At 38.7% G+C, this 19,459-nt stretch overlaps 1 protein-coding gene across 2 annotated transcripts in view; it reads left to right on the top strand.

Moving 5' to 3' along the window:
- The first annotated feature begins 4,288 nt into the window (after window positions 1-4,288).
- adamts12 (ADAM metallopeptidase with thrombospondin type 1 motif, 12) overlaps window positions 4,289-19,459 on the top strand; it is a 48,690-nt gene continuing 33,519 nt past the window's right edge. Inside the window, exons 1-4 of one of the 2 annotated variants that reach the window (XM_059549505.1) lie at window positions 4,289-4,754; window positions 5,546-5,904; window positions 15,122-15,302; window positions 15,394-15,635. In XM_059549505.1, coding sequence (XP_059405488.1) covers window positions 4,643-4,754; window positions 5,546-5,904; window positions 15,122-15,302; window positions 15,394-15,635 — 894 coding nt within the window. In that variant the 5' untranslated portion in view covers window positions 4,289-4,642. The remainder of the gene's footprint in view (window positions 4,755-5,545; window positions 5,905-15,121; window positions 15,303-15,393; window positions 15,636-19,459) is intronic. The other variant, XM_059549504.1, reaches the window with a different exon arrangement.

The raw sequence follows: 19,459 nt of genomic DNA, 5'->3' as shown, positions 1-19,459 counted from the left end.
GCATATAGAGCAGAAGCCTCTCACCAGGAGAGGAATCCTGTCTACGATGAGTTCAGTCTACGACCCACTGGGAATGTTGTCGCCAGTCACACTGCCTGCTAGAAACATCCTGCAAGAATTGTGTAGACTAAGAACAGGCTGGGATGACACTGTGCCAGAACATTTTGCACAACAATGGGTAGAGTGGACTGAAGAACTTCAACAGCTCACTGACTTTGGAGTGGATCGGTGCTTTAAGCCACCTGAGTTTGGGAAAACAGTGCAAGCTCGGTTGCATCACTTTTGTGACGCGTGTGAAACAGGCTACGGTACTGTTACTTACTTAGTCCAGAAGAACAGTAGCAATCAAATACTCTGCTCATTTGTCTTGGGAAAGACAAGGGTTGCCCCTCTCAAACCACCAACTATCCCGCGGATGGAGCTGACGGTGGCTGCCTTAGCTGTGAAGGTGGATGTCACGCTGAAGAAAGAACTACAGTTGCCACTGTCAGATTCCAGGTTTTGGACGGACAGTACTGCCGTACTCAAGTACTTAGCAAATGAGAACATCAGATTTAAGACATTTGTGGCGAACAGGATTGCCATAATCTTGCAAGCATCAAAAGTGCAGCAATGGAGCTACGTCAACACTTAGTTGAATCCTGCTGATTGCGCCTCCAGGGGACAAGAGGTGAGTGTCTTCATGAAGAACGAAGTTTGGATTGCAGGGCCTGTCTTCCTTAGTAAACCTGAAAGGGAATGGCCAGACAAGCACGATTACCTAGAAGAGCTCACGGCTGAAGATCCTGAGGTCAAGAAAGGCATACTTGTCAATGCTACAACAGCAGAAGAAAGCACTGATGCAATGCAACAACTAATTGGATACTATTCTTCATGGATACACCTCAAGAAGGCTGTGGCGTGGCTCATACGACTCAAGGGAACCCTGGTAAACCTGTCAAGGAAGAGAAAGGAGATGAATGGATTGTACAGTGATCAACAACGGGTGGACAGGGAGATGTTGAGCTACAAAAAGAGTCTCAAACAGACTTACCTGACTGTGGACAATCTTCGACAAGCTGAGACGGATATCATCAGCCATTGTCAGCAAAGTAGTTTCCAAGAAGAGATAGCTGCTCTTTGGAGAAAGGACTCCATCAAGAAGAGTAGTCGAATCTTCAGACTGAATCCACAACTTGATGAGGGAATCCTTCGTGTTGGAGGGAGGCTCAGTCGGGCATCCATGCCAGCCGAAGCCAAGCACCCGATAATCCTGCCTAAGAACCATCGTGTGGCTGATCTGATTCTCCAGGATTCACATGAGCGGCTGGGACACAGTGGACATAATCATGTCTTGTCTCATGTACGTCAAAAGTACTGGATTATCGATGCTCTCTCGTCAATCAGAAGAATGCTGTCATCTGTCGAAGACAACATGGTGCATCAGACACACAAATGATGGCGGACTTACCAAGAAACAGAGTTGTACCAGACGAACCACCCTTCACCAGAACTGGAGTGGATCTATTTGGGCCATTCAACATTAAACGTGGAATATCATCTGTAAAAAGATATGGGGTGATATTTACCTGCCTTGCATGTCGTGCGGTCCACATAGAAATGGCAACATCATTGGAAACAGACTCCTTTATTCAAGCTCTGCGTCGCTTCATTGCAAGAAGAGGTCAGGTAAAGGAGATGAGATCTGATAATGGGACCAACTTTGTTGGAGCTGATCATGAGCTCAGAAAGGCAATAAAGGAGTGGAATACTTCACAAATCGAGAACAGCTTGCTCCAATGTGACATCAGATGGTTATTCAATCCACCATCTGGATCCCACCATGGAGGGGTGTGGGAGAGAATTATCCGCTCCATCAGGAAAATCATGGGTGCTACACTGTGAGAACAAAACTTGGATGAGGAAGGTCTTCAGACGTTCTTCTGTGAATGTGAAGCCATTCTGAATAGTAGGCCTATTACCATGCCTTCCAATGATATTAATGATCTGGAAGCTCTTACCCCACAGCACTTAGTCCTGCTCAAGACTAACCCCAACTTACCACCAGGACTCTTCCATAAGGATGATACTTATGCGCGTAAAAGATGGAGGGAAGTCCAGTATATGAGCGATCTATTCTGGAAGCGCTGGACCAAGGAATATCTGCCTCAACTCCAGAAGAGACAGAAATGGAACCATCCATCACGGAACTTCATCCCGGGAGATGTAGTCTTGATTGTCGATGAATCAGCCCCCAGGGGATCATGGCTGATGGGAAGAATCGTTAAGACTATGGAGGACAAGCATGGAGTGGTCCGCAAGGTTCGACTCAAGACAAAGACAAATGAACTTGAGAGGCCGATAACTAAACTCTGCTTACTTCAGGAAGCAGTATGAGAAGGACTGTAACTGAGTTTTACTCAAAAGAAAGACATTTAAAGTTATAATTGCTTCTAGGATAGAAGACAATTAGGGGCCGGGTATGTAGAGGCCAAAGTACAATTCATAGTAATGTGAATAAGAATTCATGTTAAAAAGGTAAATAATTTCATTTAGAAGTTCATGTAATGGTTAAAATGTTAAATACTACTTAAAAGGTTAAAAGCATCTTAGAATTCATGTGTTTATAGGATTTGGTACATATTGGTAAAATAGTGTACTGCCTCTTTAAGAAAAGGCCAACTATATTACCTTGATTTTCAGTATGTTATTCAGATCTTGAGAGCTGTAGAAGCGAACGGTTTTCTTACCTGCTAACTGCTAACTTCTAGCTACTTTTATTAGTAATCTTTTATTTCATTAGCAACTATAGAATAAGTGTATTAGTCAGCTCACATTTTCTTTTTTGTAAATTTGAAACCCAGGAATAAAACCGGAGATTTTCATCTTTTATTTCAACAACGTTTCTGAAGTGGATTTATTGAACTGTGTTGCTGGGCTGACAATGGACACTACAAATGGGACTAGCTGCTTGGAATAATATTAGACAGATATTAGTGTAAGCCATTGCATATCTCAAGATTTCAAACCTCTAGAGTTTCATATCTCCTTTAATTATTCTTATTCAATACTGCAAAGAGTTTTGCAGCGCTGGTCATCAACAGAAACACCGCGTGATTTTCAAAAAGTAGGTGCTTAATAGGGACGAGGTGAATTTATGAATGAGTGTGTGAACATTATTTATTCATTTGTAACTGCAGGTTAAAGTATTCCATGTCCCACAGAGCTGCATTAAACAGTGTGTAAAAACATCTAAATGACACTTCAGATGCAGCTTCTGTTTTCTCTCCATTGCAAAGATAAATTTTGTTGATACTGATTGCATTTGCTTGGTAACAGTCCAAATGCAAGTATTTGACCTAAAAATGGTGTAAAGGTAAAAAAAAAAAATAATAATTTAGCAGTCAGCTGTCAGCACAATTTTTTTTCAATATTGCAAACCCTTATTTTTTTTCCCTTTATTATGATGTGCCACCCCAAGATTTTCTGTAGCCTCATCTGGCCACCCCATTTAAATTTTCTGGGGGCGCCACTGCACTGCTCACAAAGAGAAGTATGAACACAGATGACAACAGAGCTGCACTGTCCAAAAGGTTTTTGGTATAAATGTGTGTGTGTGTGTGTGTTTTTTTTTTTATTTTATTTTTTTTACTTTAAGCATATATAGTCTTTTTTCCTTTATTTTGTTGTCAGGGTGCGCTAGAACGCTTCATTTACATGCTAAAATCTTCGTGGGGTGGGGGGAGTTACTAGGGTCACATTTTCGAACTATGTCACCTTTTTGACTTCTTGTGAGCAAATTTGTATAAAAAGCGAAATGTCTTCTTTGAAATGAAAAAAAAAATGATAATCTAATGGAAAAGTGTGCTAGCATGAAATTTAATGTGTGCAATGCACACTGTGCATTGTTTAAGATAGCTTTCAGTTCAACAAATATATCCATGTCATGAATGAAGGGCTAATGTTAATTGGTGGGGATTGTGAACCTTAAATAGTTGCAATAGTTAAATAGCTGGGGAGAAAAATAAGTGTGTTTTTCCATTGTTCTAATGAAGGATTTGTGCAATTGAAAAATATAATTTTCTCTTTCACTTATGTTGTTATAGTAAAATATGCTGGTGGGTGGGGGTGCTCGAAGGGGGTGTCGTCCAGGGTGTAATTCAGTGTAGAACCGCCACTGAATATTAGGATTTTGTCAAAAATCTCCCACCATGGCCCCGCCCCCCAGCACCCCCAGATAAAATATGTTCTCGCGGCTATGCACATTATCCCTTAAGAGATACGTCCCAAATTCTGTATTAGTAGGATAAGAAGCTTTTAAGGTCTATTTATTTGAATGTAATTAAAGAAAGACTTTCAGGTCATGTTAAGCCCTGTTTGTGCAAAGTTCCAATAACGCGTGCATCCCTTGACTCCTGCGGCGCGTTGTTTTTCGACTCTCGTGTTGATATTTTCTCCTCCTGCGCGTGGAAACAGGAGGACAGCCAGTCAGAATCTCTCCTCCCACTCCACATCATATTCCTTCATTCTCCGCTCATTTTCTTTCTCCGTCTCTGAGCCCAAATGTCTCCAGCTTTCACCAGAAACTCCCCTCAGGACTGACTTGAACCAGTTCCTCGACGCAGAGCGTTAATTTACTCCGTTCATTTTGCGTTGCAGAAACATGTCAAGCCGGGTCAGCGTTGCGATTTTGCGGTTCAACTGTGTTTTCTTTCTGGCTGCGAGCCACGTCAAGAGCTCTGAACCGGATTACCTCTTTCCAGACACAGAACAAGGTTTGTGTTTCCACGCATAAGAATCATACACTTGTTCTTATCTTATTTACAACATTTATGTTGTTGTGTCCACTGAAGGAGCTGGTCAGTTTGCCAAGGGTTTCACTGAGGCAAGCGGTCAGCTGCAGTAAAGTCCAAGTTTCTGTTTATGGAGTTCTGAACTTTATGCAATCTCATTCTGTAGAAGCACAGTTAACCCTTTAATGTGTGAATTTTTCAGATTCAAAGACAAAGTCTTAATGTGCCTTTTTTACTTCAATATAATCTCACACAGTCTTCTATACCTTGCTTTTTGGGAGACATACACAGCTGTTCATTGTAATACAAGGTTTACTTGATACATCAACAGATTCATCAGTCATTTTGACTGTTTTATGTTGTCTGACATGAAGAGGACCACGATATATAATTATGTTTAAGGATCAAAGGCAATCATTCATGGTGGTTTAGATGTAACTTTTCTCTCTGAATGGTTAAAATGACTTGATAAATCTCATGAATAAGCGCCTGTGTTATATACCATTTAAAACTAGAAGGAAAATTTGTAAATACAATACTATATATATATATATGTACTTTTTTAAATTATGTGTGTGTATATATATACATATAAGATATACAACAATAAGTTTGCTCTAAAGGTCCTACAGCCTTCAACAAATGAAAACAGGTAAATAATATAGGTAAAATATAGGAATTAGGGTGAAATATGACAATATTTATTTATTTTGTCATGTGTTGCTCCAAAAAAGATTGTTTTCAAAGGGGAATTGTCTTATTTTCATTTCTAGAGCTCTTCATCAAGCAGCATGCTGAGTTTTATGTGGATCATCCTGAAAAAGTGGACGGAGATGGGAATTTGATCTCATACTCTTTATCACATCACTTCTCTGACAGGCGACATAAGAGGGACCTGAATTCAGCAGAGAGGCGAGTGTATTACAAACTCAACTACAAAGGTCAGGAGTTCACTCTCAGTCTAACCACTAATGACAATCTGCTCTCCAATGAATATGTGATGGAGAAACACAACGGGAGTTTCACAGAAAAGCAGTCACACACATCTGGGAGCGGCGGCTGCCACCTCATTGGCACAGTAACTGATGGTTACGTGCAGGGAACCGCTGCAATCAGCACCTGTGAGGGACTGGTGAGAAATATCTGATTTAATCTGTCAGTTCTTTTACTTTCAATTTCATCAGGTAATTCATGTCTGGTGTGAATTCACTTGCTGTACTTGCATTAGTGCCAATGCTTTCATTGACTGTTAAAGGAATAATTCATCCAAAAATAAAAATTTACTCACCCTCAGGCCAGTCAAGATGTAGATCTCACAATTCGGACTTTTTTTTTCTCATAATTGCGTGATATAAACTTGCAAATGCTAGTTAAAAAGTCATAATTGCGAGATATAAACTCACAATTCTGACTTTTTTCCCCAGAATTGCGAGTTTATATCATGCAATTCTGATTTTATAGCATGCAATTGCATTTTATAAAGTCAGATTTGCGAGATATAAACTCGAATGCTCAAATTTCCCGTGAAAACCTACCCGAAACACTCAAATTAGAAAACATTATTATAAATGAACTTTTGTAAATCAGGTTAAAGTAAAGTGATAGTTTCGAACACTGGCTGGTTATGTACTTGCTCAAATATCGATTTTGGATCCTTTTTAACCAAATGAAAAGTTACGGACTGCAGCTTTAATGCATGCTCCTGATTTAATTCTTAACGATTTGTCAGTGCATATTAAAGACATTATTTTTTTCTAAAAAACAAACAAAAAAAATAGTTTTTTATCCGATATCATCTATTGGTTAATATCGACATAATATAGTAAACATAACATTTATTAATGTCATCAATGTTAAAACCAGTTTTACTCTGAAATGCATCAAATTTTATAGGTTTCAGATTGATCTAAATGTCTTTCTTTGAGAAGCCACTATGTTTTTTATTTATTTAATTTTTTATAAACTATTATATTATTTTATATTTTGAACTGGCATTTATTAGTATTTTCAGTCTTCAATTTCATTTTAGTTTATGTTTTAGTAATTTAAATGTTAAATATATTTCTATTATTAAATATTACATATAATAATTATTATTAAATATATAAATATTATCTTTAAATATTCATATGTAGCATTGATTTAATTTTATTTCAATTTTATTTTTTTTAGTACTTAAAAAATTATATGTTTAATTTACATTTTTCGTTTTATATTTACATTTATTTCAGTTTAATTTCAGTAACAGATAGTTTATTCGTTAAAGATAATAACACCTCTAGTTATAATCTGTGGTAAACCTGGTGGTCCCCAGTTTTTTAAATATTTTTTTTTGGCCCCCATTCTGTTTGCAAAAAGAAGTGTTTGGCCTCAGAGTGACTCTACAATGAAACATCAGTGTCTGGGCCGGGACTGTATCCCGTGTCCGCGGAGTAGATCTGAAAGAGTTTATATTCTCCCGATAATGGATGTCTGACATTAAATTATCCCACTTATTACATTGCTAACTACCAAATAATCATATAAATTAACATGAAATATTGATCTCAGTTTAAAAGATTTTATAATCCAGAAAAAAAGAGAGCCGTATAAACAATCAATTATTCTATTTTACATTATTATACAACAATATTTGACTGCAGAAAGCCATGATTGACCCTATCAGAATAGAGAGCCATGTAATAAGATCTAATAGTAACCTGTTATTCAGAGTGGATGCTCAGAAAATGTGGGGAACTTGAGACTAATTGTAACCAGGTCAGTGTGTCAGCACAAAACATGACTCATTCTAACTTGGCAATTGAACAAAAAGTTGCAAAGGAGGAAAAGAGGAGAGGCAGAATGAATCAACTGTTGGTGAAAGCACAGGAAAGAGTTTTGGACTTTGAAATGAGCTTTGATTTATTAGACGCATGCATAATTTGCAAAAGTATGCATGCAGTACTTGCACTAAATGCTCCTTCTGTCTGTCAGTCATTGCCTGAGCATGCATGCTCCTCCTGTACGGTCGTGCGTTTCATTCCGTTCTCATGTTATCTTTCCTTCCAAACATTAGCTTTCAGTCTGTGGTGCTATTACACTCACATTCCATTAACCTTTATATATTCGCTTCTCAGAGACTCAGGTGTTTAATGTATGGGAGAAGCAAAAAATAACATACAGATAGTCTTCTGTAATAATGTTGTGTGCAGGATGTCGAGATGATGCTTTTAAAGTGGACAAAGTCAGGATTCTTTGCCATTTGTGTGACCAAATGAAATGTAATGAGGTTAAACTAATTAGCTTAGCACATTTATGCACCGCCAACATGCACGAATTAAAAAAACAATGTGCTAATGTTTTGTGCAGTGCATTTAGTGGTGGAGCAGTGGCCAAAAGATATGCAGATTCATTTGCAGAGCTTGTGAAACATTTCCTGTAGTTTTAAAAGGGATAGTTTAGCCAAAAATACAAATTCTGTTTTCATATGCTTGAAGTTGTTCATTTTTACTCCTATTTTTCCATACAAGGAGAAATTATAGTGATCACCACTATTTGGCAGAAATGTTGACTGTGTTAAAACTTTTTGTTCCAAGAGGTTGTTCCGGCCCAAACTCACTCCATTGGTTTAAAATTTTAAATGTAATTTATTCCTGTGATGCAAAGCTGAATTTACAGCATCATTACTCCAGTCTTCAGTCTCACACGATCCTTCAGAAATCATTAATGCTGATTTGCTGCTCAAGAAATATTATTATCAGTGTTATAATTAGGGATGTCCAGATGTCAACCGTTTAAATGATTCGGTTCAATCGCAATGACTCACTTATTAACAGTGACTCGCTTCCACCTATTGGCGGTTTTAATTTCACATTTAATGGAACCTTTTCATTTTTTAAATAATTTCAAACATCAGTTTTCAATGTTTTATCTTTAAAATATCAAAACATTATTTATTCATTTGTAACTGCAGGTTAAAGTATTCCATGTTCCACGGAGCTGCATTAAACAGTTTGTAAAAACATCTAAATGGCACTTCAGATGCAGCTTCTGTTTTATCTGCATTGCAAAGATCAACTTTGGTGATACTGATTGCATTTGCTTGGTAACAGCCCAAATAAAAGTATTTGACCTAAAATATGGTGCACACTTTTAGAAACAATGGTGTAAAGGTAAAAAAAAAAAAAAAAATCAGGTGTCAGCACAAATAAAAACAAGATATCAGCACAATAACACTCAGCAAAATAGTGTAATTATCGTTATCGATAAAATCCTAGAACTCACAGAGATATAACTGTTTGTCTATTTTGCAAACCCTTAATTTTTTTTCCCTTTATTTTAATGTGCCACCCCCAAAATTTACTGTGGCCTCATTTGGCCACCCCTGTTAACATTTTCTGGGGGCGCCACTGATCTCGTGATCGGAAATCGGGCCCGATCGCGTGGTTTCAGACTCGATCGGAATCGGATGTTACCTCCCAATCAGGACTCGGATACAGGGCCGGCTTTGCCGACAGGCGACACAGGCGACATGGCGCTGGACGGGGCGCAAAATTGCACAATTAAAAAAAAAAAAAAAGTTAATTAAATGTATCTATCGTAGGGGAGAGCAGGGGCGAAAGTACCATTTTTCAGAAAAACATCATTTTAAAAGATAATGTTGTAGACAGAGATATATTTCTGCTGTGGTCAGTAACTCATAAGTGTGGTCTATCAATACCAGGTGGTATTTTGTAGAAATGTAGAAAGGCTTCAGTATAATTTCAATTTGAACATAAGTTGCACATTGTTACTTTTGACCCCATCGGTTGGGACGAAAGTAACAACAATATAAGCTAGATTTATTTTCTGTTACTCTTATTTTTATTAAGTATACCTGACTATGACCTTGTTAATATGTAACTGCAAACATATTCTGTCTTTTATTTTTGCAAAAAAATAAATTAAATGACATATTTATATTTTTATTTAAAAATTTAAGTTTCATCAAATGTCTCAAAACCCGACTGTACAAACTTTATTTTTTTATTTTTTATTTTTTTATTTCAGTGTATTTTTATAAAACATTTTTTTCAACAGAATGAACAATATAATAATTAAATTACATTGGCATAATATAAATTCTAAACATAATGTAACAATAGGCCTATTCATTTTTCCATCCAGTTGTTTTTATGCATAAATTCAAAATGTGCATTAAAACATCTGGAAACACTGCAAATTCATAGCTGGAGGTGTAAAAGCTACGGTATGGCTAAAACCTAAATATAACTAAGGTAAATGCGAGGTAGGAGCTGCCCAGCTGTTCCTCTGTGTCCAGAAATGCTCTCTCATAAACATCTGGATAAAACCAGACCACTGTTTGTCTTTCTGACCCTCACTCAGACATATTCTTTTGGTATAATATGACATAAACATTTTAATAAATGATGCAAGAGACAGAAATTCACAGAATAGCATGTACCGGAACAAAATAAATACTTCTTGTCACTGTAGCGGGACAAAAGTAACAACTGTTACTTTCGTCCCGACAGGAACTCCTGGCATTTAAACCTGATTTACATTTATACAAAAAAACTTTGATAATGCAAACTTTAGGATGTGTTAAAGCACTAAATAACCTGTAGATTGATCATTACGGTGACACATGAAACAAAAAAACAACACAACTAATTAAAAAAATTACTTCAATAATTTACTTTTTGTTCTCGAAAACAGTTTTACCGACCTAACTGCGGGAAATAATGAGGAAATCACGTGATATTTCTCAGCTCCATCAAGGATTGAATGCTGAATATACCGTCATAGCTGGGAATGCAAATGCAGTAATAGGCTCTGAGAAAATCGCTTTGTTACTTTCGTCCCGCGTTACTTTCGCCCCGGTTCTCCCCTATTATGAAAGCTGCGCACACGCTGTACACTTTTACTGTGCACTGCTTGTATTTGTCCATTTCTTTTGCTAGATTTACAATCCTAAAAAAGACTGAGTCACTCTGACAGGCAGCTGTCGAACTGCTGCTCAGCAACCGGGAGTGGCGTGAAAACATCTGACAGCTGGTTTTAGCGCTTTAAATGATGGGGTAAATGAAAACACGTAATAAAATGAAAACACTATTACTGCTTTTCCTTGAGGTGAGATCTCAATGCTTCTCTATTGTGTTCTACTGTATCCTTCAGGTTGTTGCTTTTAAAGAGTAGTTGTGTGAACATTTAAAATAAAAAAAATGAATAACTATGGAATAACTGTGGAGTTTCTTTTTCCCTGGGGGGCGAGTACTCTCTCGCCTTGGGCACCAAATAACCTAGAGCCGGCCTTGCTCGGATATATATTCTCATTATTTTTTAACACATCTTTAGTTATGCGGTGGCATAGAGTTAGACCCTTTTGACTCCACACAGAAACAGCAACGCGTGCGGCATGACATTACTTTGTTTTCAAGAGATGGTGTGAATAAATATAGATTCAAACTCAAAGAAACAGGATAGTCTGTCTATGACCTGATATTTCATTCGGACCCAGAATACAGCGAGATGAACATCACAGAGCGCTAAACTCTCATGCAGTGTGCGTTTCATTCATACTAGAAGCCGGAGCGCGCTCTCACGCTGATAGTCATATCTGGAAACTCCTAATATGGACAAAAGCGTCCAGCTATCGCTGTGGTTTTCACAGGATAACAGAAACTTATGCAAACACGAAGACATTAATATACGAACAAGACAATAAATTGTTTTTCAAGTCATCTCCAGCAGGTGATAAATAAAGTATATGAACAATGCAGTGCTAATTGACATAGCATTTATTACAGTATAGAAACTATTCTGCCTTATTAAGTGATAAACAGTGTTTGTAGTATATAAACAAATCATTATTATTTGTTATTGTCCAGCATTTATAGATTTCTAAGCCAATTAAAATCTAGAAAATAAGAGAAAAATTTTAATTGCCTATACTACCAGTCAGAAGTTTTAGAACAGTAAGTTTGTTAATGTTTTTTTTAAAGAAGTCTCTTATGTTCACCAAGCCTGCATTTATTTGATCAAAAGTAAAGCAAAACAGTAAAATTTTGAAATATTTTTACTAGCCTATTTAAAATAGCTGTTTTATATTTGAATATATTTCAAAATGTCATTTATTGAACATCCTGGATCTGTTTTTTCGCTCTTCTTTATTCTTTTTTTAATGTATTATAGAAGTATCGGATCGGGACTCGGTATCGGCAGATACTCAAAATCAAATGACTTCGGAATCGGACTCGAGGGCAAAAAAACCTGATCGTGTTATAATGTTATAATCAGCTGTGCTGCTTAATATTTTTGTGGAAACTGACACAGCACATTTTCACGATACTTTAAAGAATCGAAAGTTCAGATGAACAGCACTTAATCAAAATGAAATTCTGTCTTTTTTATAAATTTAATGCATCCTTTCTGCATAAAAGTATTGATTTCTTTCAACAAAAAATTCTAACTCACTCCAAACTTTTAAACAGTGAATGATCTTAACAGCAGTACAGAGCCATTGTGTTTATTATGGTCATCTCTACATGCACATTAAACTATTGGAGAAAGTATTTTTGTAATGTGGTGCATTTCATTGAACAATAAACTGAACTTTAGGATTGATTACTGTTTGGTTTACGGTCCTTGTGAAAAACTCATTGGCACTGAACTCTGTAGACTCCATTCTTGCTCAACTTTTGTTTTAAACCAGAGCAGTCACAGATTAACAAAACTACCCATCGCTGACCCGCTCTGCATTAGTCATTAGATCCATATACATTCTTCCTGCCCTCCAGAGGATGCATGGCCGGTTTTGAAGTGCTATACTGTAGTTTGAAGCCCTTTACATGAGATGGAAGTCCTATATATCCTGTTTGAAGTCCTACCAAAACCTGCAGGAACTCTGGAAGTCCAGCAACACACACATGGCTTCTGTATTTAGCAGTTCAGTTTCTGTTTTCATAATGTCCCCTGACACCAAAGCTCACATTTCTGCTGTGAGGAGCAGAGGAGGAGAGAGAAAGAGAGGACAGGCCCACAAAAGACAGAGATGAATTAAATATTTTATTTGCATGTGTAAAAGTATTTTGGCCGTACAATGACAGTTTTTAGTACGATCAGATTTAGTATGATACATTTTTCTGTTATATATTTGAATAAGTATAGGTCAAATTTAGTATGTTTTCCATATTGTCTTCCAGATTTTTACATTTTATTTTCACAATGAAACAGTAGACACTTTGTTTGCATTTAATATCCCTATGAATAAAAATATATATAAAAAATCTTTTGTATATTTAATTTGATGCAGACACCAAAATGGGACATCTTATCTTCTATATATATATATATATATATATATATATATATATATATATAGAGCGAGAGAGAGAGAGAGTTATTGTAATATTTGTAATATTTTATATATTTACTGAATGAAAGTACATGCTACTTAGATTTTCTTCCATTTGAGGGCATGTGTAAGTGCTTGTAGAGCCTCATGCCATAGCTGTGTATCACAGGGGTGTATGTTGCAGTGGTTAGTATTGTTTAGACTCGGTGGAAGATCGACTCGGCTGAGTCAATATTATGACTGTGTCTCCAGCCCCCTGGAGAATTCATGGTGTATTCCTCTGCCTTTCCACAAATCCTATATCTGTTTTGTGTTACGTGCACCCCAGTTTCGAAACATTTGGAATGTTTTTTCTGGTCACGGTTTATTTAGTTTGTTCTGAACACACACACACACACACCTGTTTTTGGCCTGTGGGACTGATTCATTCAGCAGGGCGGTAAACGAGTGCATGAAGTGCATCATGAGAGTCGTTCTCATTTCCATAAAGCTGGGATTTCACTGCATCTCCAAGAAAACATGGTGATAAGAGAAAAATGTCACGTTTCAGAGGTGTTTCATTTGCCAAATGGAATCTCATGGGATGAAACACTCAGAGTCCAAGACATATGGACACACACTTTAAGAAGACTGTAAAGAGTGAATGTGCAACCTGATCTGACCCTTGAAATGTGAGGCTCACACATGAGATTATATTATTTGTTCAAAATCCCTAACCTTAAGAAACAGAAAATATGCTTAGAATTGAATACATTTGATGAAAAGTGACATTAAAGACTTTTATAACATTACAAAGGATTTCTTCAGTAAAATATAAATAAATGTTGTGCTACTGAACTACTTTCAACAAAGAATCCTGAAATAAATAAATATATCACAGTTACCACAAAAATATTAAGCAGAACAACTGTTTTCAACATTGATAATAATAAGAAATAATTTCTGAAGGATCATGTGGCACTGAAGACTGGAGTAATGTCTGCTGATAATTCGGCTTTGCATCCCAGGAATAGATTACATTTTAAAATATATTAAACTAGAAATTTCAATAATATTTTGAATATAACTTTTTACTGTATTTTTGAGCAAATAAATTGTGGGGAACCTTTTGTGGATTGGAAAGTTTCCATGGATGTTAAAGGTTCTTTATGGAATTAGATGCCAATAAAGAATCTTTATTTAAAAGTGAAATAATTGCATTTCATGTTGCATTAATGTTTGACATTTAATGGATGCATTGAATGTATTTGTTTTGTGTTTAGGCTTGTGCATGTGACATGTTCAGGCACACTGGATAAACTGGCTAAAGACCCTGCAGTGTGGAGGAAATGCCAGGACTGGCAAGCACTTGCAGGGAAAATTAACAAACAGGGAGTGTGACAGGAAAAATACCTTACCTGAATTCACTGGAATTCCAACATATCTAAATATGTTGGAATTTTTTTAACGATTTGAACAAACCCTAATCTTTAAGCATAAGCCTCTAATGCACAACACAGTTGAGCTACAGATATCAATGATACTGCAAATTGTGTGGCTTCATGAGTAGTCAGGCTGTTATTAAAAAAAAAAAGTGAAAAAAAAAGTTTTTTTTATAGGTTGATGGATGTGCCATTTTCAAATGGGGGATGATATAATTACTATAGACTTAAACTGAAAAAGTAAAAACCCAAGGTTCTTTCATAGAGACATGGTAAATCATCAAATAGTGATTTTGTGAAATGTTATAATTTAAGATACATGTTTTTTCTATTGAATTTTCAGTATCATAACTCCGATTTTCAGCCAGTGTCACACAATCCTTCAGAAATCATATATGCTGATTTGCTGCTCAAGAAACACTTCTGCTTATTATCATTGCTGAAAGCATTCATGATGCATAAATGTTTTTATGGAAACCAATTACACTTCAAGATTGTTTAATAAATGTCTTTAATGTCACTTTTGATTCATTACTACTAAAACACTTTTTTTTGTTTGTTTGTGCTCAAAATTGTATTGTTTTTTCTTATAGACAGGGCTGTTAAATTTACCACAGGGGGCGCTATTGATCGAGCCGGTCCGTGGCCACACCTCAAACGTCACTCATCCAGGACACCCACATGTGATTTACTGGAGTTCAACCTGGAGTGGACTCAGACGGCGACGTAGCACTGATCCACACAGCGTTCATCGCAGTCCCTGTGGGGTCAAAGGTCAGATATGTTAGATGTATTTATCTTAATAAAATGATACTTCACCCAAAAAAATCTAATTTGTGTGTGTATGTGTTTGTCTCCGGTGAAGATGGTTCTGAGTTTTCCCAACAGGTGGAGCAGGAGAGAGAGCACTGGGAGCAGGAGCAGCGCCAGCAGGGTGGGGATAGTAATCATGATCCGGATCAAGAGTGGACACGACCGCGGAGGATCTCCCCTCGCTCCATCAGCAAAGAGCGCTGGGTGGAGACCATGGTGGTGGGTGACTCCAAACTCGTGGACTACCACGGAAGTGGAAACGTTGAGTCCTACATCTTTACCATCATGAACATGGTAAGTGCATTCAAGTACTTCTAGCGTGTTCACGCACTTCTGAGAAATGCGTCATCAGGTGTGTTCAAGTCACTTTGGTCAGAGACTGCAGTGTACCTTTTCTGCATCAAATTCTGCAAGATTATTAAACTACAGAATGATTAATAAAGAATGTGCATCACTCTGTTTTTGCTTTATGTTGCTAAATTTTTGAAGGTGCTGTAAATTGAATTGTTTTAATGCTGTCCAACGATTAATCGCGATTTATCACATCCAAAATAAATTTTGGTTTGCATAATATATGTGTGTTTAATGTGTATATTTTATAATGTATATCTAAATACAAACACATGTATGTATATTAGTGGTGGGCATAGATTAATTTTTTTAATCTAGATTAATCTCACTGTAATCTTGGAATTAATCTAGATTAATCTATATTAAAATGGCTCATTTGAATTCTGTCGAAGGCATTCAGAATATGTGTGCTACCCAAATAAAATAATGACTAAAAGTAACGTTAAGTCTTTGAGAACGGGTTTCAGGGACCAGGGGCTGTTTCCTGTTTCCAAAATGCATCACAAACTGCTTGAGAAAGCTGTAAATGAATTCCACAACCTTACGCCTGTTTCAAACATACACCGTCTGCAGTGCGTATGTGTTGCGTATTTTTTTTACGCACCCATGTTAACGAATTCCAGCGTTCACGCGGTTGTGGTCTGTCAGTGTGTTCCAGGAGCGGTGCGTCTGCAGCAGTGCAGCGAGTAGCGGACTGCAAACGCGTCCTGTGTGAAAGCACAATGAGTATGAGTCCGTGCTGCTTCAGCACCACATACAAAACGCACACGGACTGCATTCACACTGCAGACGGATTATGTGTGAAACAGGTGTACGTCTTGTCGAGGTTTCCATTGGGAAGCTTCTTAAAAAAAAAAATTTCTCTGAAGCAAACCCGGCATCTTAGCTGCATCCATGTTAGCACGTCACGTTTGATATGGTAATTTCACAGTAGGCATACACACAGGTTCGAAGACTCGTTCTCGCCCCCTACAGATTCGGCTAGGTATACATCTGCACTAAAATATCAAGGTGAAAGTCATTCTCGGTGATTTTAATGTGAACTGGCTACAGTCAGTATCTGATTGTTTCAAAGCAATTTGTGACTCTTTAAATCTCTTTTGTTGAGAAACCTACTAGACCTAACTTGAAGGATTACAAAAAGTTCATCTTATTTTTAGCAATTTGCCTCATAAGTATTCTTTGGCCTCTGTATATGCTAATGATGTTAGTGATCACTGCGTCGTAGCCATAGTCAGAGATACCAAATTACCCAAGCATAAACCACGTATTATCACTAGACGATGTACACGACACTTTAATGAACAAGCCTTTCTTTTTGATGTAGCACGCTATGATTGGGACAGGAATTTTCTTATTCCCGATGTTGAGTCTGCCTGGAAATACTTTTATGATGGATTCTTATCAATCATCAACAGGCATGCACCTTTTAAAAAATTCCGTGTTAAAGGTAGGGATAATCCCTGGTTTTCTGAAGCCCTTTCTGGTCAAATTCGTGAGCGGGATGTTGCTTGGGCAAAAGCTAGACAATCTGATGTTGGCTCAGATTGGATCCGTTTTAGGCAGCTCCGGAATAAATGCACGGTCGCTATTAGAAAAGCAAAGGCTGATTATTTTATTGAAAATACTACTATTAACTCAAATAATCCCAAGAAATTTTGGCAGAATATAAAACTGATATCAGGTTGTAAAAACAAGTCTAGCTTTCCCCCATGTATAAAAATGGATTCCACTAGCATATCAGATAAAGAACATATGCTCAATTGCTTTAATAAGCATTTTGTTGCCTCTGGGTTTCTATTTGAATCACTATATTTTACAGGCTCTGATCCTGATTTTATTAATGCAGAAAGTCATCTAGAAAAGGAAGAGTTTAGATTTAAACAAATTAAGAGCACTGACGTTTATAAAGCACTCTGTTTGCTTGACATAAACAAATTACTCAGGTCCTGATTGTGTGGAGCCTGTGTATCTGAAACTAGCAGCAGATTATATTATATCCGGTTTAACTTATATTTTTAATCTTTCTTTGTCACTATCGGTGATACAGGAAACCACGGAGATAGAACCAAGTGCGGGTAAGTCATTTATTAAGAGCACCAGAATGTAAACACAAAACAGGAAGACCAGGAGGGAGGAGGACCGGAGGAGGTTCAGGGGGAGGGACGGAGGGCCAGACTAACAGAGGGGAACCGACAGAAAACACAACAGGGAAACAAGAAACACAAAACATAAGTCCATAAGGACATCATGTGGCGCCCACCAGGGCGGAACAGAAGACCACCACAACCGTGTGGTCAGGGCGGAAGCCCCCCAGGGCAGAGCAGAGGACCACCCCACCCCTGTGGTCAAGGCGGAAACCCTCCAGGGCGGAGCAGAAGACCACCACAACCGTGTGGTCAGGGCGGAAGCCCCCCAGGGCGGAGCAGAAGACCACCACAACCTTGTGGTCGAGGCCAGCATCGCCCAGGGCGGAGCAGAAGACCACCACAACAGTGTGGTCAGGGCGGAAGCCCCCCAGGGCGGAGCAGAAGACCACCACAACCTTGTGGTCGAGGCCAGAATCCCCCAGGGAAGAGCAGAAAACCACCATATCCTTGTGGTCAGGGCGCAAGGCCCCCAGGGCGGAGCAAAAGACCACCACATCCGTGCAGCCAGACCAACGGGAGGACAAAACTCTGGTAATCCCATGGTGTTTATACTGTATTCCAGAGGATCGGTGCTGACTTGACTTTGCTCATGAAGATTATTGGTGACTTGCATTTGTTCATGAAGATCCCCGGTGGCTTGACTCAGTCCTTGAAGATCACCGGTGACTTGACTCAGTCCTTGAAGATCACCGGTGACTTGACTCAGTCCTTGAAGATCACCGGTGACTTGACTCAGTCCTTGAAGATCACCGGTGACTTGACTCAGTCCTTGAAGATCACCGGTGACTTGACACAGTCCTTGAAGATCACCGGTGACTTGACACAGTCCTTGAAGATCACCGGTGACTTGACACAGTCCTTGAAGATCACCGGTGACTTGACTTGACTCTGAAAGGTCAACGGTGACCAGCCTTGTCTCTGGAAAGTCTATGGTACCTAGCCCTGGCTCTGGAGGGTCAGCGGTGACTAGCCCTGACTCTGGAGGGTCAGCGGTGACTAGCCCTGACTCTGGAGGGTCAGCGGTGACTAGCCCTGACTCTGGAGGGTCAGCGGTGACTAGCCCTGACTCTGGAGGGTCAGCGGTGACTAGCCCTGACTCTGGAGGGTCCACAAACACCTGACTCGACTCTGGAGGGTCAACTGGAACCTGACTCGACTCTGGAGGGAGACTGGAACCTGACTCGACTCTGGAGGGTCAACTGGAACCTGACTCGACTCTGGAGGGTCAACTGGAACCTGACTCGACTCTGGAGGGTCAACTGGAACCTGACTCGACTCTGGAGGGTCAACTGGAACCTGACTCGACTCTGGAGAGTTCACTGGAGCCTGACTCGACTCTGGAGAGTTCACTGGAGCCTGACTCGACTCTGGAGAGTTCACTGGAGCCTGACTCGACTCTGGAGACTTCACTCGAGCCTGACTCGACTCTGGAGACTTCACTCGAGCCTGACTCGACTCTGGAGACTTCACTCGAGCCTGACTCGACTCTGGAGAGTTCACTGGAGCCTGACTCGACTCTGGAGAGTTCACTGGAGCCTGACTCGACTCTGGAGAGTTCACTGGAGCCTGACTCGACTCTGGAGAGTTCACTGGAGCCTGACTCGACTCTGGAGAGTT

This window comes from Carassius carassius, chromosome 5 (assembly GCF_963082965.1).
Source record: "Carassius carassius chromosome 5, fCarCar2.1, whole genome shotgun sequence".
NCBI lineage: Eukaryota > Metazoa > Chordata > Actinopteri > Cypriniformes > Cyprinidae > Carassius > Carassius carassius.
The sequence above is the reverse complement of the archived record's forward strand: the minus strand, read 5'-3'. Positions and strand labels throughout refer to the sequence as shown.